Genomic DNA, 21,930 nt, shown 5'->3' on the forward strand with positions numbered 1-21,930 from the left:
CGATCATTTCAGCAAAACGATCACTCTCAACAGCTCCATCCCCAACAAAATCAGATCTCAGCGATTCGCAATCATATTTTTACAGAGATCGTACCGCGATCGAGCAAGCTCGGCGTCGAAACAGCCAAGATCCTGATCTAAGAAAACAAACTAAAACCACGTGGATCTAGATCCAACGTTTCCGACGCCGAGCCAGCTCTCCTCTCTCTACTCATGTACAGGGTGACAGCAAATATATTATTATCTTACTTAAAAATCTCTCTATGTATATTATATATATATTTATATTTATATATAAATACAGTCCTGCGTTTCAGAAGCAAGGACGACTATCCTGGTCCCGCAAGTACGTATCCCAGACTCGGCGCAGTCTCGCGTTTGATTGGCTTCGCTTTCAGCGACAGTCTTCGAGATGCAAGCTCCATGAGACATCGGCTCAAAGCCCTGAAGAGGACCTTGAAGAGGAAGAAGAAGAAGAAGGAGAAGAAGAAGAGGAAGACCTCTCTTCAGGACGGGATCCGAGTGAATCCGTTTTTCTTGTATCGTTTTTCCGTGGCTCTCTCGCTCGATCCGCGATTTCTATCGTCGAGGATCGAGTCCCGTGTGTGTTTGCCAGCGATCCGCATGATCCAGCTGATCTGCTCGCTTTCTCCCGGAGGAGAAAGGGTCCTCGGGGAGAGTCGGCCGTCGACAGAGCACCGAGGAAACGCGATGTTCAGGCTACGAGGAGTACCGTCTCGGCGAGCTGTGAACAAGATTTCGAGAGGACCCGAACGGGGATCGGTCAGGTCACGTTCTTCAGGATCCACGGGACGAACTTCGAGATCCTCGTGCACACGCCCGGCAGGTTCGCCTCCGCGCAACCTATCCCCCAGGAGATTATCCCGGCCAGAAAGTACCGGCCGTCCTTGCCTCTGACTTGAAGCGGTCCTCCGGAGTCTCCCTATTATCCAAACAGAATTCCATTTAGTTCGCTACCCTCTCTAGCGAGCTAGAGTACTAATTATTCAAAATCTACGGTCCAGGGCTAAATACTTTTTAACAGCTCCTTCAACACCAACAACAATTTCAATCGCGAACCTACTACTTTTGAGTGATTTCTTTTTACGAAACTTATTCAGATCCACAGACAGAGATTGACACAGTAGACAATTGATAATTTCATGGATTACCTGACAGGAGTCTTGACCCCCAGTCTCGTATCCCGCGCACAGGAATATGTCTGGTATAAATTCGTGTCTACCAGCTTTCAGGAACATTGACTTACATCTATCGTTACTCACTATAGGCACGGAAACCTGGAACAACAATCGGCAGTTAAACAATGCAGCCATTAATTCGCATACGAAACGATTCTTCTTTCTCGTTACCGTGTCGAGTGTAAAAATAGAAAAAATTAATTTTCAAGTTTCATCATAGCTGACCGACGTGGATGTATGCTTGACCCGTTTATAATTTCAGGAACGCAACGCGTTAGCTGAATACTAATAAATTTTCTAATCTCGAACGGGTTGAGGTGCCCCGACCCAGTCGCCGGTCTCCGAGCAATTCCGCAATCCGAGTCTCGCGCGGCGAGATTCCGCGGCGCGGAACGCGCCGGGTAGATTTCTCGGGTAATTCCGGGGCAAGTGTCAGCGGTCGGGGTCGCAATTTACGAGGGTAATTTACCTCCTGCAGCACGGAGGGCAGAGTGCCACCCTCGCTGAGCCGTCCCCATCCGGTGACGGTCGCGTTCTCGCCGACCAATAAGTCGTCGGTGGCTGGCAAGCAGATCGGCGAGATGTGCGGCGCGAACGTCAACGAGCTCTCCAGCCGGACCAGGGCCAGGTCGTACTCGTACGTGAAGAAGTTGTACTTGGGGTGGACCACCTTCTTCGCGACACCTCGCTCGACGTAGGGCAACCGTTCCTGGACCGACGAGAAATCGTACTCGCCCACGCGGATCCGGATCTGCGAAGTCAGCAGGCTGGAACACACCATCAACGATAAACTGACTCCTGTATTCTGATCGAGCAGACCGTCGCAATAAGATGCCAGCTCCGCTCTCTACTTGTCTCAGCATATCTGATCACTTCGGGACCGAAATGTTGCTTGCATCCTCTACAGACATCGCCCTTTGATTCCTCTAGCGTTGAACTCAAAGAACGTTAAAGCTTGTTTAATTCTACTGATTTTTTAAATGAAACTTGTATATCGCTGATATTTTTCTGATTAAAATGATACCCAGCACGACACAATTCGGATCGTGTTTAATCGTTTAATCCGCAATGTGCGTGTTACTGATTTGTACAATTCAGATGTCAATGGTAATCGAGGTTCTATACTTGTATTTGTTTGTTTAGTCCACAATATCAAAGTGACGTCATGTTGAGTCTCATTTTATATCGATAGGCGCACGATACGGGCCCGCGGAGCGACGCTACGGAGGTGAAACGCGAGATACGCCACGATACGCTATCGTCTCAGCATCCAGGCTAATTAATAGACACATCCCGGGTAGCCTGAGCGTAATACGGATAACAGGATCGGTTTTTGCGCTTCACGCGTGCTCCGCCGCCGACGGAAACTATTATCGAGTCATTCCGCGTGTCTGCCTGCTCTTATTTAGGGACTTCGCTGCTCGGCTGACAGCGGAACTTCACACTTCCACCGCGGCTGATGCGCAGTCGTCGGTTTCGATTCAACTTTTCACGACCACCTCTCTTCCGACCGCTTCTCACTTCTGATGACTCACTACAGCCCTATTTGATTAGGCGATTACCAACTGTTTGATCTGGCGAGCTGATTCGCGCCGCTTCCACGCGTACGCCGGTGATTAGGATGGTTCTGAACGCGATGGGTGGTATTCGGATAAATTTTCAAACGGTGGAGCAATCTTTACGTTCATAATACTGATCGGGAGTTTTCTCTTTGTACTTTTGTATTTTGCTTGCAAAAAAAAAAATTGGGAAGCTGGATAAAGTATAAAAGCTTACTGTTTCGTTATGTTTTGGATTCTTCTTTTATAGTGAGCTCAATTCTAATATTCCTCCAGTCAAAATTCTAGGATCTAGTTAAAACATAAATAAAGAAGTACGAGACAATTCCATATCAAAAACTATTGTACTTTCATTAAAAAAAAAAAAAAAATCACGGAGCTAGCAAAAATTCAGGATTTTAGACTGGACTACTCTATGGTACCCTTCTTTCATTGTACATAGGGAGCTCAGTTTTGATTTTCCAGTGGTCTAAAAATTCAAGTGCCTAGCTAAAACATCAATGAAAAATGCAACACAGGTCCCATACCGAAAGCTCTCATACTTTCATATAAAAAAATCCTAAAGACAGCTAAAATACAGCAATTTAAACTAGACCACCCGCTAAGACTATCTAAAGCCACACCCGGTATCCAGAATTTCTTCAGTTCTTGAAGAGAATCAGCTCGCGGCTATCACGAGGAGAGTGTCTCTTCATGCTAAAGCTAGTTCTACTAACTGCTCCCACTCACTCGTCAACGCAGTGTCCGGCGGTGGCGATCCAGTTCTCGTTGAGGACGGCGCCGCCGCACCGGTGAGTGCTGGAGAACCCGAAGAAGGATGTCCGTCTGACGGACACCTGCCAAGGCCATCGTCCGAACGGCGCGTCCTTGCCGCCGACGATCCTGGTTTCCGGCCTGGGGAACAGGGGCGGCACGCCGCACTGGGTGCCTTTGCTCTCGTCGGCCGCGGAAACCGTCAGCACCGATCCGGTCGCCTTGGTAAGCTCGCCGCTGGTAACGATCGTGTCTGGTCTCGGCGTGGTGGTCGTGGTGGTGGTGGTCGTGGTGGTGGTGGTGGTCGTGGTGGTGGAGGTCGTGGTGGTGGAGGTCGTGGTCTTCTTCGTGGGTCTCGGCCGGGCGGACGTCTCGAAGTGCGACGTCGTGATGTAGTGGGCAGAGCCGAGCGGCTTGTGGAACTCCGTGCTCTGCGGAACGAGTAAATATTACGGTTTCAATAAATATTACGGATCCGAAGAGTTGCAGAAATTTTCACTAAATTCCGTTCAAAACGCGGAAGCTTCCATTTCAAGTAGAGCAGAGAAAGAAAGTGTCGGTATCGGACGTGTTAAACAATTACCGAATTTTTCTATAGTTATTCTAGCATCCGAGTCTTTCAAGTCGACAGACCGGTTTTCCAATTCGACAAATCCAACCTCAGAAAAATCGTAGCGAAACCGTCGAACCCTGTTGAACAGGCTGGCTACCGGCTAGCCGATCGAGGGATCGGCGGTTTTATATTAATTCTATAAATCGCCGATCGTTCCCTCTACTTTGTAGTGGTTCGCGGTGCTCAATGGACTGTGTAATCGAGTGCCGGGCCTTATCGGGGCCCGCGTTCTTTGTCGCGATGCACGGGTAACCGCGGCAGAAACACCTGACGCAGATCTCGAAGCCGCGGCTCTGCTCGACTCAGCATCGTGTCGATTCGATTCGACTCGATTCGATCGAGCCTGGGCCTTCCTTTTACATACCGATCGGATCTAATAACGTCCCGACCGGGCCGGATCACTCGGCGATCAAGAAGGATGTTACTGCGATAAAGCTGTTCCCCTCGCGCGCAGGATCGATCCCTCGATTAGATACCTTCTCGCGGACCGTTTTGGAGTAGGGGAACCAACGATGGTTTTTGCGAGCTATGGGCAACCGCGCGTTAAGAGGCGCCCAAGGATTACGGATTCCGTGGCTGTTCCGGATCGAGACCGCGTCCGTTCGTTCGAATTGAAATTCGAATATTCCCCGGCTCCGCGTGAATTATAGCGGAGCCAGGGGACCGTGTGTTATTCGAATAATGCGGATGCCGGCGTTGTTCGGTGTACAGTTACGAATATTCACGACAGGGTGCAGGGAAACGTGTCGGAAAATACTTGGGGCACTGAAACGTGCGATTCTACAGAAAACTTGTATCTTCCGTATCTTGCTCGTTTTTGGATCATTGACAGGCTTGCGGAGGTGTCAGACCTCTGTACTTGCTCCTTAAGCGGGACCGGTGAGCGACAATTATCGAGGCATGCATATATTTTTATAGACTTGACGGTTCCAGCTAGATTCATCTATGTGTTGAACGTTTTTAGTGTCCAGGATCCATGAACAAGTGTTAAACTGGCTAGAAATGTACTATAGTGTCGCATTGCCTCTATAATTGCTTCTCAGGTGGGACCGTAGAGTGACAATTATTGAGGCGTGTAGATCACCTGTTCATTATGCGTTTTAAGCACTATCCAAGCCTAGCAAATTGACAACGAGACATTATAGAGTATTACTTCGGGCTTGTGGCGAGACTACTATCGAGGCAACCGAGTACTTCGAAAATCTTCGAACTCGGAGTACACCGAAGAGTACAATTAGAGTACACTTGGGTGTTACTGTAATTATACTCGAATGAATACTCGAATGAGAGGCGAAATGATGGTTCCAGTGATGCTATTTTCAGCAAGTGATACAAGTCATTGACTGAACATACTTCCTGCGGTTCCGTGGGCTTGAAACTGGGTCGCGGGGGGAACGCTTCAGGGCCGTTCTGAAGGAGACTAGGATTGTCCGTCCAGTGCGGTTTCAAGGACGGTCTAGGCGGCGTCCAGCTGATGTCCGACCAGAAATGGGAGCTGGCTGGCATTGGTTTAGCGGTTTCCAAGGAGCCCGACGGCTTCGTGGACGACGACGGCCTCTGTTTGGTGATGAACGCCGGCTCTGTGGTCACTTGCCAGTGAGAGGTCTGTGGCACGGATCCGGCTGCGCTAGAATGAAAGAAAAGATTGAAGCTGTCGCCCGGAACTGCCTCCTTCTCCTATCTGTCCACCGACATCGCCATTCATTTTAACGCTGGTCTTTTCTCCGAGTCCCTTCTCGATAAACTATCGTCACCTACACTTACTTTTTATTCGCTCTCAACTTCACAATTTTCTTTAAAGCTAATTGCAAAATTGATCCTTTATCGGAGTCCCTGCTGGATAAGCCAGACCTAAACTCCTGATACCTAGACTCCTGATACCTCGACTCCTGGTACCTAGACTCTCCGTACCTAGACTCCTTTTCTACTTAAAATATAGAAGGATCGACGCCTGAACTCCTCATCTACTTAAGCTATAAACGAATTGCTGCGTTACGATTACAAATGGAACATAAGGACATAGTCGAATACCTGGTGGTAGACTGGCCACTCTGACTTGGCCTTGATGTCGTAGTCGTGTTCGAGGTGTTCGACGGCTTCGAGATAAAATTCGGCCTTGAATCGTTCATCGACGTCGGCCTGTAGGTAGTCGTCTTGATGGAGAAATACGGTTTCGAGAAATCTGTTGTCGGCTTCGACGACACTGGCTTCGTCGCCCATTGCGGACGCTCCGTGTGGATGAAGTTCAGGTCCGAGAGAGGCTCCGTGACGGGTGCCTGGAGTAATACAAACCACCATTAGCTACCATAAAAATTGTCAAAAGAACGTGACTTGACCAACTTGAATATCTCGTTTATATTTGGCAAAGATCGATCCGATGACCTTAAAGTGACCTTGAACGCCAATTTTCTTACTGTATTATTTATCTTGACGAACCAGGCAATGATTTTCTACATTTCTCCTGTCGTTGAGAATATATTTCTAGATGACCAAGCCACGTTTTTCATTAAGCGGGAAGGACGATCCCGTACATTTTCATTAACCGAATTAACGCTAGGTCGATGAACGGACTCCTCCACATTCAGATCAGCGTCCTCTGTCTTCCCCTCATCCGGCCTCGTCTCGAACGGTCTTTGGTTGCTCGGCCTATTCGGCCTAATACCTTCGTCATCGTTGGGCGCGTGCTCCTTACCAGGCAGTCTTGTAATCGACGGATTATGTCCAGCGTCCACCTTGTCCTTGAATCCTTGGTGATGCCCCTGGAACCCTTCGTGCATAGTCTCTTTCTCCTTAACAGCCGTGTGCTGACTATCGTCTGGCCTAGTCTTCTGCTGAAGACTTTGACCGTCTGGTCTCTTGGTACTCTGAGTTTCTTGCCAGGAAATAGTAGTGGGTCTCCTTGTGGTGTGGGTAGACGAAGAAGAAGAAGATGTAGAATGAGAAGTAGAAGAGGGTCTCTTTGTAGTCTGGGTAGACGAGGAAAAAGAGGGAGAAGAGTAAGAGGGTCTCTTGGTAGTCTGGGTAGACGAGGAAAAAGAGGAAGAAGAGTAAGAGGGTCTCTTGGTAGTCTGGGTAGACGAGGAAAAAGAGGAAGAAGAGTAAGAGGGTCTCTTGGTAGTCTGGATAGACGAAGAAAGAGAAGAAGTAGATGAAGAGGACGTGGGTTTCTTGGTAGTCTGGGTAGACGAAGAAAGAAAAGAAGTAGATGAAGAGGACGAGGGTTTCTTGGTAGTTTGGGTAGACGAGGAAAAAGAAGAGGTAGAAGAGGGTCTCTTGGTACCCTGGGGACCTTTCTCCCACGTCTCAATGGTCCCAGGCCTCTTAGTATTCTGAGATCCCTTCTCCCAGGTATCGTGCGTTGGTCTCTTGGTGCTTTGAGCATTCTTGTCCCAAAGACTAGTTGAAGAGGGCCTCTTCGTGGTTTGTGGACCCTTCTCCCAGTGATTGGACCCTGGTCTCTTAGTGGTCTGAGCATCCTTCTCCCAGAGATTAGTCGAAGATGGCCTCTTCGTGGTCTGCGAACCCTTTTCCCAGAGGTCTGACCCTGGTCTCCTGGTACTTTGAGCTCCCTTCTCCCAGTGATCAGTGGACCCAGGTCTCTTCGTGCTCTGGGAGCCCTTCTCCCAGAAATTCGACGAACTGGACGACGCCTGCACCCTGTCCTTGTGATCGGAAGTCGGTTTCGCGTGCGGCCTCTTCTGCAACGGCCTCCCGGACCCTGCTGAGAGCGGTTTATGGGGTCTACCAGACCCTCCGGGAGAGTCGTAGCTCGGCTGATGATGACTAGGCCTCGGTGTCGTCGAATCCGTCGCCAGGAAGCTGGACAACGAGGTTAACGTTGGTCTGGTAGCCTCGTTGCCCAACGCTTCCGCTAACGTTGGTCTCAGCGGGTCGGAGGATGTGTGCTGCTGATGATGGTGTTGCTGATGAGACGCGGTGATCGAGTTCGTTGTCGAGTTGTGCACGCAGCAGCTGCCGAACATGAACGTGTCCACGCACACGCCCACGTGCGTACCCTCCGACTTGATGCACTCCCAGACGAACATGCACGTGCCCTCCTTGGTCTCAAGGCCTGGCACTCGGCAGGGCTTCGGGGTGATTTTGTAACCTGCGCACCAAATAACCATGATGGTACGATAGCTTAGACATGTCCGAGCGGTTAGCTATTGGAAAATTAGTCCGATTAGCGTCATTCTCTTTTTTCGTGTTCAAGCGTTGCTGTTCCTTGAAGATCATCTTGCAAAGGGTATTTTTCCAAAATATACTACGAAACGTTGGAGACTATGAACCACCTGATAACCTGATTAACTCTTCAGTTCTTTAATTCTTCATCTGACCAATTAGAAGGACTGGGAGCTAGGTCTACTATATTAACGAATAGACTGCGGATCGTGATACGAAATTAAAATTGTCCAGGTCCATCGTAAGAAAAAGACCTATCCGTTTCTGTCATCAATCCATAAAATTGGTGCACCGCAATTCAACTATCGGTATCTTTGAGACTGAAAGACAGCCTTAGCGTGTCTTCTGACCCCCGAAGAAGCTAGCACTGCTTACGGAACGCTGCGACAAAAATTCCAAAAGAAGATAGTTCGCGGCCAAAAGCCTCTCAAAGCTAGAAAGTTCAAAATCTCTGAAAAGGGCGACCACGAAGAGCGTGTTTCCTCGAAGATCGAGCAAAGAGAGTGGACCGTAGGGTTAATTACGCGCGTTCAAAGGGTGGCCAGGACCGGTAGCTTATCGTTGACGACGATGTGGGTCACACATAGTCAGCGCGGCTCGCCTAAGCGTTTCTCTCCCGCGGCGAGCATGTAAGATAGCAGATTGTAAGTCGGCGGCGGACGATTCCGCGCGAAACAATTTTCCTGTTGCTCGTGGCCCCGAGATCGCAGCCGGGCGTCGTTAAGAATCGATTCTAATCTAGACGTAAATGCTCCCATTAGTCGGCAGGCTTAATTGTATGTTCGCTGGCCTACTTCGGGGCCCGGAGCTCTCGCGGCCACGGGGGACTTGGCGAACGGCAAAAGCCAGGGAGTAAGAGAGAACAGAGACGCTGAAGAGAGAGAGAGAGAGAGAGAGAGAGAGAGAGAGAGAGAGAGAGAGAGAGAGAGAGAAGGGGAATCAATCAGCCGAGCAGTCGGTGGCTGCCGCGAGCCGCATCGCCAGGTGATTTGTGGGACTCGTGTGTCGTTCTATTCGCTGCCAGTTAACATTTCGACCCTTAATTCGATCGCCCGATTGCCTGATGGGTCTATAAATGTCCGACGTACCCCGTATTTCTTGTTCACAATACCCGCGGCGTCCGAAGGTCGACCCCCGTAAATTCACCGTAGATGATTTTTACGCTCGCTTTACGGTCCGGTTTTTAACACCTCGACCGCGGCCAATGATGTCAGCTGTACGTCAAGGTAACTGTGTTCCACTGATTGTCACACTGACCGCTAAATGTCCGCGGATTGCCGAGGGACGATTTGAAATATGAGTGATGAACGGGTTTTATTGGAGTTCTTTCGGGATGGAGTATGCCTGCTACTCTCTTCGATGCCTCTGTTACCCTGAAGTAACTGACCGAGTTGCGGTAAATTACTTTTATGGGAACCGACAATTTGTCGAAAATTGAATCTGAGTGAAAATTTGAATTTTAGTCTACACTTAAGCGCAATCAACCGTTAACTGAAGGTAGGTATGGTCAGTTCAAGATCCTTGAAGATGGACACAACGTTTCGCGAAGATTTATTAAAACTCGTTTCATAAACCGTCAAGTGATGTACGGAAATCGAGAAAGTGGTCCAAAAAGTCTATTAAGATATAACCAATACATAATAGTTTTTTATTTTAAAAAAGTAAAAAATGGCGTGCAGAATATATGCATGTCAGTTAAGTGGTTAATAGGAGTGGAACTGATTGAAAACTGCTTTAGGTTTTTTGCAGCGATTAACTCGGCACCGGATGGACCAATCGGCTAGCATCCTTTCGCATCTCGTGGAGGCTGTTTCCTCCGAACGGTTTCCCGTGGAAGCGGATCGATAGCCGTCGAGGCGAGTCTGTGGGATTTTCGTGGATCCGCTAATTAGGGGATCGCCGAACGATTCCTCGGCCCAGGTCCGGTAATTGGGACGTCGTTAGCGTTTGCAGATCGGATCTACCGGCTCCCCGTGTTCCTGGTGAAAGTGGTGGCCCGAGGTAGCCAAAGCAAAAACGAAAAATTCTGACTGGTGGAGAAAGAGAGAGAAAGAGATAGATGGGAGAAGAGAAAAACGAAACTTAATCGCGGAACGAGTACGTAGACCTGGGCCAGGTCGTTAACCGAGTCCGCGTATGGCCACTGCAACGTAAATTGCTTGCGGTTCGCGGTGTGTCTACCTTCACGGTCTCGCTTTCTCCGTTAGAAATATGCTCGTATCGCGTTCCCGGGGCCCCGACCGCGTTAATTAAAGAAAAACTTTATCGCGTCCGATGTTCGTACCTCTCCGGGGGAACAATGGGGTTGCGAGAACGGCCGCCTGGGTGTCCGCCACTTGACGGGACCACGTCGTCTGTGCCAGAGGGTGAAGCGTTTTCAGAGGAAATTCTGTTAATCCGAGAATAAAGGGGTTTCTCACGGGTCTATGGGGGTAGTCTGCTCCTTTGAACCCCTTTTCTCTTCTTTAAAACGGTCTGAGCCCGGTTAGCAAAGTGATCTTGAGGATCAACAGCTTGCGCTTTGCGAATACACAAGTGAATTCGTTGTATTTCACTCGAGAATGTGTTTCTCGGTGCGTGCAACAGCAAGCGATTGTGGTCCGTAAAAAAATATAAATGTCTTCGACAAGGGCGAACATTTTCCTAAAACTCTTTCCCTCGCGATCGCCCGAGTGTCTGAATATGCACACGCGTGCGTTAGGTTCCCGTGTATAGTACAGTTAGCGCTAAGAAAAGTGCTGGAAACCGCGTTACAGTTAGATGAAAATATAGCCGTAGCGGTGGCCGAAAGGCGAGTATTTCAAATCCATTTCGACTCCGATTGGTACCGTAAACAAGATATAAATTTCGCAGCTCGAGCGCGATCGTAACAGGTGGAGTCTATAGCGCGGCGCTTAACGGCTTAAACGAGAAATAAATTCTCGAAGAGTTGATACCCCAGCGGCGGTCGTGTAAGGGGATTAGTAGCTGGAAAAAGAGGCGTGTTCCCCTGCGTTCGAACCTTGCTTTTCTTTTCCCACGACCGATTGCACCTTGACCGCGTACATGTGGGCCAATTAGGTGTTCACGCGTTTCAGGAGAACCCGCACGAGAACTGAAAAAAGTGAAAAAATTCTTGAGGTGAGAAGAGAAAAGCTTGTTCACGAAACCCTACTTTCTGATTGACACTGGTATCTCAAGATTGAACGTTTCGAGCCTCGAAGGGCTGACCCTTTTCACAATTATACTACTGACAGTGCTTAGGACCGTTCACAGCTTCGTGTAATCATTTCTCTGAATATATTTTTGGGAGTAATTCTTGTAGACACATTAATCTTATGGTTTTTCATCTAGCTGCTACTCATTCAGTTGAATCATTTATTTTTATCGATAACGAGAATCTACTGTACTCTTGCGCAAAAGATCAATACTCATTTGTTTTTAAATCGTTGAAAAAAGGTCGGAAAACTAACGAGTTCGACCAACCCCTAACACAGCCGAGAAACCGGTCGCGTTTCACAGTGGAACAAAGAGTAAAGCCTCGAAGAAGAAGAGAAGTGAAGAGAAGAGAGGAGAGGAGAGGAGAGGAGAGCCCGCGCGAACCCCGAGATAAATAATTATCCGCGAGCGGGCCGGATCGTCAAATAACTGTTATTTCGCGCGATAAATAAGCGCTGCTCGGAAGCAATGATTTCGAATAATTCGTCGTTTCTCGGCGAACGAGTAACGGGAAGCCGATAGCGTTATCGGCGATCATTATTCGACGATTAGGCGGCCTGGTTCGCTCCGGTCATTGAATGTTAATCATCTTTTCGACGGTGAGCCGCTCGCGGTCGCGTTCGCGCTCGCGCGCGCGATATTCGATTGGATCGATCGCCTCTGGCCGTCTATGGTTACATCGAAAGGGGAACCGATTGGAAAATAATAAATGACCATGGTGTTTCCTGTGGCCGGCCGCGCTATAGCTGCCTTCTCGCGGATCCGCGTATTAAATTTGCCTTCGGGGACGATGCGAAGATTGTTTGATTTCACGGTCGCGAGCCGCGGTGTTTAGATCCATCTAGGGTCAGCCGGGATCAACGCCGGGAACCCGAAGAATGTCCACCGTGTCCCGGGGACACCGTAGGACACCGTAGGACACCGTACGAAAGAAGGAAATTGAACGCTCTCGCGCGAGAGGGAGCGAACGTCGCTACTGAAATACTCGCGCTTCCAGCCACCAAAACGAGCATTACTGACTGTGACCTCGATTCAGCGTGCTGAGGGACCTGGCGATGCCCGACCACCAGAGGATTGTGGCCACGTAACCGATCCACCGCATCCTGATCCCTGAAATCAGAAAAGTACCCGTCAGTCCACCGTCCGAATCCTGTTCCTCCTGTTAACCCCTAACCCTCTACCGCCCCCCATAATCTTCGAAGTCACGCACCGATGGGAGTGGTTCTTCGAATATAGCTACGATGACTATACTTCAAGCATAGGTACGGTTTCTTACCCTTTTGTGAATTTAAATAACATTTTTCAAAACATGTTCTATAAAAAAATATCCAACTCACGTAATTTTGATTAATTTTGGTTGAACAAAATCACGCGTGTACTTCGAACGCCAGTAAATACGTGTGCAAAATCCCAGTGCAAAAGGTTTAATAGTTTGTAGGAAAAAAAAATTCCTAACAATTCGTGAAGAAACCGCCTCGAAAACCAGAATATCCCGTTAATAGACTTGCGATAGCGAATGTATTAAATTATGCGTGTCTTTTAGATTTTTTCTTTAGACTAAACTGCATCGACCAATTAAGTCTCGAGCCGAGAAATAAGACGATGTTTATATATATATATATATATATATATATATATATATAACAATTTATTGCTAGACTGTGGATCTTCGTGCGAAAGAAAAATGTTCTATTACAACAGACAGGTGTTCAGTAGATTCTTCTTCCCCGATAGTATGGTAATAGTCTCCAGCACTTTTACGTCTTTTAATGCTCCCGACTTAAGGATACGCTATCCAACATATCTATTCACCACAATTCTATTCAGTAAATCTAAACGTTTTATGCATTAATAATTTATCTTCGCATGGCAATTTAGTACCACGCGCGACAAGCCATGAACTACGTTTTTCCCCGAGTTTTACCATAGTTTTACCTCATCAATTCGAACTTTTACACCTCTCCGATCGAGCTGAGCCTCGGACCGTTCTCCGAGAACACATGTTACCCTCTCGCGCGAGTATAATAAACGATTCCCCCGTCATTAAAAGGTCTCCGCTCGTTCTATTGGAAGTTAACAGCGCCACGAACAGATTAAACGAGTCCCGATCTACTTGCGGCACTTTCGAACGTGTCGTACAACTTTGATAGCGACTTTAGTATGAATCCCAAGCATAAACGATATTTTATGGAAGCTAAACGGCGGAGCGTACGTGTCGCCGGCAAGAAACCAGTCCCGGAATTGTCCCGGGGACAATGAAACCTCGACGATCTCGTTCCGAATTCGATTCGCGGCCGTGTCGAAACGAGAGAGAATCTCACCTGTTGCCGATCGCGCGTTGGGTCTCGCGCGAATGGCCACAAGCACCCCGTAAACCGATATTTTCCGGCGTTGACCGTTGCCTCATTATCATTTTAAGCAGATCAGGAGCCCGCGATCAAGATCTCGCGGCTCTGATTCCCCCGGAGAATGGGGTTTGCTCTGAAAACATTGATCCGAGCACCGACGTCGACGCGTTTCACGCCACGTTAATCAACCGGGCACCGTTCGGCGCGATCGTCTTCGGAGAATAAGTATAATACTGTAACGCGATGCTGATCGAGCTGCGACCGTCGAGACCGGCTCTCCGTGTCTTCAGCCGATTAAGATAATCCGGTTGTTCACCTGCTACACTTCGAATGACATTACCATAATTATTAGATTATAATTAGACTGCTAAACGTGGTGCTATAAATCTATCTCTCTCTCAAATATGAAATATAAAATAGAATTTCTATATAAAATAGAAAGAACATTTCGAGAATTTAAAAATGCCGTGGTCTCATTTTCTATGATCTGCTAGTTTCGGCTGATTGAAAACATTAAAGGAAAAATGAATTTGTTGTCCATCTTTATTTTGCGTAAAGATTCGCTGTCTACTTGACCTGCCTGCGAAACGTAGAGCTATAAATCTATCTCTCTCTCTCAAATATAAAATTTAAAATAGAATTTCTATATAAAATAGAAAAAACTTCTAAAGAATTAAAAAATTCTGTGGTATCAGTTTCTATGATCTGTTAGTTTCGGCTGATTGAAAACATTAAAGGAAAAATGAATTTGTTGTCCATCTTTATTTTGCGTAAAGATTCGCTGTCTACTTGACCTGACTGCGAAACATAGAGCTATAAATCTATCTCTCTGTCAAATATAAAATAGAATTTCTATATAAAATAGAAAGAACATTTCAAGAATTCAAAAATGCCGTGGTCTCATTTTCTATGATCTGCTAGTTTCGGCTGATTGAAAACATTAAAGGAAAAATGAGTTTGTTGTCCATCTTTATTTTGCGTAAAGATTCGCTGTCTACTTGACCTGCCTGCGAAACGTAGAGCTATAAATCTATCTCTCTCTCTCAAATATAAAATTTAAAATAGAATTTCTATATAAAATAGAAAAAACTTCTAAAGAATTAAAAAATTCTGTGGTATCAGTTTCTATGATCTGTTAGTTTCGGCTGATTGAAAACATTAAAGGAAAAATGAATTTGTTGTCCATCTTTATTTTGCGTAAAGATTCGCTGTGACTGCGAAACATAGAGCTATAAATCTATCTCTCTGTCAAATATAAAATATAAAATAGAATTTCTATATAAAATAGAAAGAACATTTCAAGAATTTAAAAATGCCGTGGTCTCATTTTCTATGATCTGTTAGTTTCGGCAGATCGAAAACATTAAAAATGAATTTGTTGACTATTTTTATTTCCCGTAAAGATTCGCTGTCTACTTATAAACGAAGAGAAGAATATTTCCGTTCTGTTCTCAACGACAGAATATTTCTGTACAGAGAAGAGTGTCAAAAATTGGACATTTCACGTGGAGCCGAATAAGAAGAGTGTTCCTCGTCACATTTTTCGAGGCGTAATTGGCGCTCGAGCGTCGGGGAAGAAAGTAAGAGTCCCGGAACGGTTCGAAAACCGTCCGAAGCCTATGGTTAACCGAAAACGCGTGTACCCTCGTTTGCTCGGCGAGCACGGTTGATTCTTCGATCCGGAAAAAGCGTGGATATGTAGGTCGTAACACCGAGATCGACTTATAAAGAGGCTCGGACCGTGCAATAAGTCAACTGCATTCAGGTCTCGGTTCCCCCCCGTGTCTTCGTCCTGACTGCTTTACATCCGTCTTCCCTCGACAGCGCCGCCGAAAGTTGGGGGAAATCGGCTTCTCCGATGTTCCGCAGTACCTTAAATGACTTATGGGTAGCCTTGATACCCTTTTTGTCCCGGCGAATACTTAATTGTCTGATCCGCTTTCCAACGATCTTTCTCCGACACCGGGGAACCCGTTCGAAACGATCCCGTGTTCTCCGTGTTCGTTCTTTCGAATGGCTGTTGTTTTTATGCGGATCGTTCGTTTATGCGGGAAAACTAGGTTTATCCAGGGGAAAAATCACGAGGCGCATCGGGATCGTAAAACCCGCTCGAGATCGATATTATATGGTGCTCGATCCGAGCAGATCGCATAATTCATGGGGACGCGGGATAGGAAGCGAGGATGATGATGGTGCTATCGTGGGCTATCAGGAGGTTCTTTTATCGTTCATCGGTTAATAAAACCTGCGACAATTTGATCAGGATCTAAAATATTTTGTTATGTCTGGTGTTCGATTTTCAATGGTTGCTCTATACTAAACTGTGTTGTATAAAAATTGTTTTAGATTGAACCATTTAACCCGTGAACGGTGGGATCTGGGTCCACTTTGACCCAGAGTTCTCGTCACTGAAATGTACCCGTCCAAAATCGAAAACGATCTCGTTGCACGTACTTCCTTTACCCTAACCGCCTGATCCGCTCGATTCACAAGTCGCCGGGTAAGCCGAACGTTTCAATCGCTCGCATAATCCTCCGCGGGGCAACAGAGCCGGGGTATTGTTGCTTGTCCAAGGTTAATCTCCTCGAATCATGCAAATAGCTGCGCGCGAGCCACCGGTAACAAAACTCCCCTAATCCCATCAGCGCGGAGGCACGCGTGCGTCCAGCGTATCGTGGTTACACCTGTGCGCCGTCCTCCGGGTTATACATTGCCTTTTCCGCCACGCCGGTGATTTCTGATGCACGGATAGAGAGACAGGTGCTGCTGCAGATACATTTCCAGCCAGCTCGCCCCGCGTCCCGTTTCCTTCGGCCTAACAGAGTTCGCTGCCTCTCGGCTTCTGTTACTAATAAGCATGCCTAATGCCGCACGTTCCTCGCGTGCCTTGGTGCCGTGCCAAACTACGAACCAGAGGTCACATTTTCCCTCTCGACGGGAGAAATTAAGCGAAACCGTTCTCTGACCCACGGTAACACCTCCGGAACAATGCTTTTTGATAGAGACCCTCGTTCCGAAGGCTGTTAGGGTGCTGACAATGGAGAAGGGTCGGTCCATTAACACCTGGACAAGGTAAAACTTTTTATCCGTCTAGTTAAGTTTTAGCTTTAGTCTAGTTTTAGCTATCAGTTGTATTTTATTTAGCAACCATTAATGTTCCAATTGCACCGAATTGCAGAGCCTTCAATTGGTAATTGATCAGAAGAAGCTGAGTATGACACTTTTGAAAGAATCAAAATATGTGAAAATTGACACAGACGCCCAGAAGAACTTCAATAATAATCTTCCGTGTTACAAACAACTGGAAGTCCATTGGAAATCTTGCATTGCTTTTGCCAAGGAAAAATTCGAAAAAATTGTTCGAAGCATTCCGCGAAACACATTGGAACCAATCGGTGGAAAACTATTCCAGGTCCTCCCCTCGGCCCGCTCGCCCCTCGCCATCCCAGAATCTCGTTCCCTTTTCATCGGGAAGTATTCCAATCGAATATCAAAGGCAGTTCCGTTCGAGCGACGTCCATTGTGACAAAGTTATTCGAACAGCGTGCGCCGTCGTCCTCTTTATTCGCAGCTAGCCAGAAGTTGCTATAGAATCGCGGAGGTCCGTGAAAGGGTCGGAAAAATCGATGGCGGCTCGACAGGAGACAGAAGGACGGAAGGATCATCTCCTGTCTGGTCGCGCGATACTTTGCAAAACCGTGGTATCGATTTTGTCTCGGTGGCAATCAACCGGATCCGTCCACTCTCTCCTGTCCGGTGTCGTTGAAATACTGGGCCCCGATAAAGCTGTCTGGCCGATGTAAAAAGCGCGAGAGGTGTCCACGGGGATTCCCAGGGCCTGGAATCGGTGCCAGCGCGACAAATTGCCCGAAAAAACGACCGAGAAAGCCCCGATAGTCTCCCCGATGACCCGGTATGCGAAACCAGAATTCGGTGACTGGATGACTCGAGGTTTTTCTCTCTCATCGGCCCTCCTGCACCTGTCCCGCTAATTGAATTACACCGTTCTACTGCCGTGCGCCATTCCGCAAACCGGGAAACGATAAATGCGATGCTCGGAGTAGCAGAATCCTCACCGAGGTTCTGAAAAAGGTGCAAAAATTGCAGCACCAGTCAAAACACGGTAGACAAAGGAATCCTTTGAAAATTTTCAGAATATCCAGGTCCCATAGAATCTTCATGGAGGTCCCGAAAAAAATTGGCACGGGAACCACGAAAATTGTCAAGAGAAAGAAATATTTAATCCGGTGATACTGAACGTCGCTACTGATTAAAATGCCAAGAGAAATTCTTAGTGTCCTACGCTAAAATAGTTGGTCAAGGAAAAGAAATATTTAATCCGGTGATCCTGAACGTCGCTACTGATAAAAATGCTAAGAATAATTCGGAGAGTTGCTGAAGTTTATAGAAATGTTGCAGATTTCCCGAAAAAGCGGTATCCGTCTATCCTTCCGTTTCTGACTCATCAGCTTCGACGGGTTCACTAGGAAGAATGATGTACACATTTCAGCTTAAGTTTCTCTCGACTCTTTTATTCTAGTTTCAAACACGTTTACGAGCAAAAAGCCATGAATATTCCGGGCATGATCGGTGCCCGGAGCATCGATGCCCGTGCGCGTCTAGGGCAGCTGCCCGCGATGAAGCGTTACACGATATCTCGCGGTTTTACAACCGCGTTCTTTCTTTTATTTGCATAATAGTCGCTGATGACCCGTCGTAAAAGCAACGCGGACCGTTTACACGGCTCTCTCGCTCCTTAATCTCTCCTCTCCTCTCGTTTCTATTCGCCGGTTCCCGTTCGCTCGCCCATTCATGCCTACAGTCTGTCGAAAAAGTCTCCCGCCGCCAACCCTTCGTACCATAATCGCCCCTAGAAAATACAATTCACAGCAATTCTTACATTACCAAATCCGTTCTCTTGCGAATCAATTGCGGACAATTTCGGGAGGAGAGAGAATCCGATCGATTTCATTTGCATTAAATCAAAAAGTTTAATTTTACGAATTGTCCGATTTTTGAGTTGTTGCGGCGCGAATTGGACCAATCTGATACAACCGAAAATTTGTTCAATTTTACATTAGAGACATAAATAAAAATGTTGCGGAAACCGAGCTATTTTTTTCGAAAATTTTCGAACACACAAACCTTTGCACACTTAGTAAACTAATTTCCTGACATCTCGAAAAGAATCGTTCGAAGTAATTTTTAAGCAAATTCCCGTTCGAAATCGTGCCCGGAGAACTTTTTGGCCGGACTGTATGTCAGACCGCACTCTTTTTCCGTCGGTACGGTCGGTTTCCGACGGACATTCGATTTTTGATCGACCACCGAGCTACACGTAATGCGCAGCATTTATCGCGTTTATAGGGTAATTCATTTAATAACGGAGTGATATTTAAGACGAGCTTCGGTAGATCGTTTCGGGTGGTATTCCGTTTGGTATTCGTTTTATGGCGCCTCCTTCCGCTCTCGCGCTCTTTCTTTCTCTCTTAACCGGGGTGTAAAAAAGGTGGCCGTTACGGGACCTTGAAGTTCAAGGTCAGAGTAACAACTTGCTCCCCACGTATTCCCGTTCCAACGGATCGTTTCGAGTTCGAAAAGAAAGCCTCGATACGCGCGCCGCGTGCCGAAAACCCGGCGTCGGGTTTCGCAATTAGCACTCCTCCAGCCGCCATTTTCTTCGGGAACCGTTCTTCGAGGACCTGGCCAAATTCCCGGCATTCCCCGCGACGTGTTTATTTTTTGGTTAGACTTCCAGCGGGACGAAGGAGAAAGGTGACAGCTAGACAAAATAAACATTTTCGGAAACAGGAGCTAAATAAAAATTCATTTCATCGATTAATAATTTTTTTTACGTCCAGAACAACATAATAGCATTCTCAGGTTTTTCTAATCTTTCGCTGTTTGACAAAAATGCATAAAAATCCGCAATTCACTGTCCTTTTTTCCAATTTAAAATAATTCTTCAAACACATCCGATTAAAAATAAATTTCTCCACGAGATAGAATTCCAATAAGAATTTGTATATAAGAAGAAAACACGGGGCGACAGTCTAATAAGAGAATAAATATTCCAGGAACACGGTGCTCGTCCCGTAAAGATGGCAGCCGTGGAGGGTTAATAATATTCAAAACAACGGCGTCGCGTTGATATTCAACTCACGAGCAACTTAATTAAAAGTCCAACAGACTCCGGTACGAGGAGAGGAGAACTCTCTCGCGAGGAGATCTCGACGGGAGAAGTTCTACTAGAGATGTGTAGAAGTATAGCGACCTCTCGCTGGCGCAATATTACGCCGCATTGAATTCAGGTTAGCTCGCTGGGGGGACTCATAAGAGGCGGACGCGCAAAAATTATGAATCCCGTGAAAGCTTTCTAGTACAAAGGCACGGCTGAACGGTCCTGTGCAATCGCACATTTCATTAAACCGTTACCGTGTGACGAGTTCTTTCCTCGGCGGGCTGCTGGGCTCCCGGTGCATCGATTCGCATTGTTATTGTTCTATTTCGTCGCGTGCAACGCGAATCCGCGAAATGACCATCAGCAGACTGCGGATCTTTATGCAAAATTCTTCCTTCAATAGTCGTAATTAATTGGAAATAATGGCATTGTTAAATATATGAGCAGTCCCTCTATCTTGCAATAAATTCAGATACGCACTCGCACTCTGCTCTACTCTACTTCACTCTTTACTCTACTGATTAAAATTCTTAAAAAATTAATTTAGACCGTTTTTGATAAAAATGTGAAAAAATGCACTCTCTAGGAATCCAGTAAAATCTCGAACAGCATCGATCGGAACCGTTCGGCTCCCGTTTCAATTAGCGTCGAAGCCGCGAGGATTCGCGCGTTTCGCGATGGGCTTAGCGGGACAGGGTTGCGCGACTCGCCGATAATTTATTTCGCGAGTTTCGCGCGCGTGGGTGGTCGGGCCGATAGGCGGTCCGGCACGTTCTGAAACTCGCAATCTCGTTGCCCGATCCGAGCCGACTCGGTAACGCCTCGGAGTACGCGAGGTCACGCGAGCGAGCGAGCTAACGTTCGAGGATGTTCCTGTTTGCAGGAGAAAATGCACCGTGACCGTGCACACCGGCATCCTTCCTCTTCCACTTGACGGAGAGGAGCTGCATCACTGGAGGGACACGTTTCGATCATCCGGAGGAGTGGCAAGCAAACATCAATTTCGTTTCCGGAAGTCGTCTGCAGCGCGGGTCCTGCGCGAAGGATCTGTTGCGGTGTCGGGTTTTCAGTACGGTAATGCCTCGATGTACGTGACAAGGATGTACACGATATTTGCGAAAAATTTAGCCACAGCATTGTGGGCTGTATCTCTATGCGAAATAAAAATGTTCTGCATTTGTTATAAGATGTGGGAGCCACTTAAGAACATTTTCCTTTTTCTAATAATTTTACTAGGTCGACAATAATGTATTGATGCTATTCGTTTTTTTTGCAGCCACTTATTTTTGCCATAAATGCATAAAATCCGCAGTCTAGAAATTAGGTAGACGATATTATGTCCATAGAATATCGATCTAGCAATATTTAGAATCAATTCTATGAACAACGGAGAATGAATGGAACCGCAGTAGAAGGTTTGTATTTTTAGATAAATAAATATTAGATTAACTGCACCAGAATACGATGCATTTAATAATTTACTTAACACGAACTAATGATATGAAGATTGAGTTCTCCGATAAAACGATCTACTCAATATTTCAGTTAAACGTTTCGGTGAATATTTCAGCGAGTACTACATCAATTTATACTTAAAAACAAGTGCGATTAATCTATTGCGATTATCTATTGTCGCAACAATAGAACTGCGGGGGACAGCGACGGACACTTAAGTGTGCACTACTGGTACCAATTTCCAAAGCAGAAGATATTTCACCAACATTTTTCGCAACGATTTTCCCCGCGGGTTTTCCGTTCGCGTGGCCGAGATGCAAAGAAATCGCATTTGCTCGTCCAAGATTTGGTATTCCGTGCGGAGTATTCCCTCCTCCGCTAGATGTTTCCCATAAAAATTCAAATTTCGTTCTATATCCTGTTACGCAACCGGGCTCGAGGA

The 21,930-nt window shown here is 46.8% G+C and overlaps 1 protein-coding gene across 1 annotated transcript in view; it reads right to left on the reverse strand.

Annotated features, from left to right (window-relative positions):
* Positions 1-60: 60 nt before the first annotated feature.
* Positions 61-21,930, reverse strand: part of LOC143357679 (uncharacterized) — a 76,583-nt gene continuing 54,713 nt past the window's right edge. Inside the window, exons 2-10 of the mRNA XM_076794213.1 lie at positions 12,525-12,614; positions 7,414-8,232; positions 6,656-6,996; positions 6,156-6,400; positions 5,478-5,751; positions 3,488-3,942; positions 1,669-1,966; positions 1,173-1,298; positions 61-943 (exon numbers count right to left, since the gene is read on the reverse strand). Coding sequence (XP_076650328.1) covers positions 785-943; positions 1,173-1,298; positions 1,669-1,966; positions 3,488-3,942; positions 5,478-5,751; positions 6,156-6,400; positions 6,656-6,996; positions 7,414-8,232; positions 12,525-12,606 — 2,799 coding nt within the window. The 5' untranslated portion in view covers positions 12,607-12,614 and the 3' untranslated portion in view covers positions 61-784. The remainder of the gene's footprint in view (positions 944-1,172; positions 1,299-1,668; positions 1,967-3,487; positions 3,943-5,477; positions 5,752-6,155; positions 6,401-6,655; positions 6,997-7,413; positions 8,233-12,524; positions 12,615-21,930) is intronic.

This window comes from Halictus rubicundus, chromosome 10, assembly GCF_050948215.1.
Source record: "Halictus rubicundus isolate RS-2024b chromosome 10, iyHalRubi1_principal, whole genome shotgun sequence".
Lineage (NCBI taxonomy): Eukaryota > Metazoa > Arthropoda > Insecta > Hymenoptera > Halictidae > Halictus > Halictus rubicundus.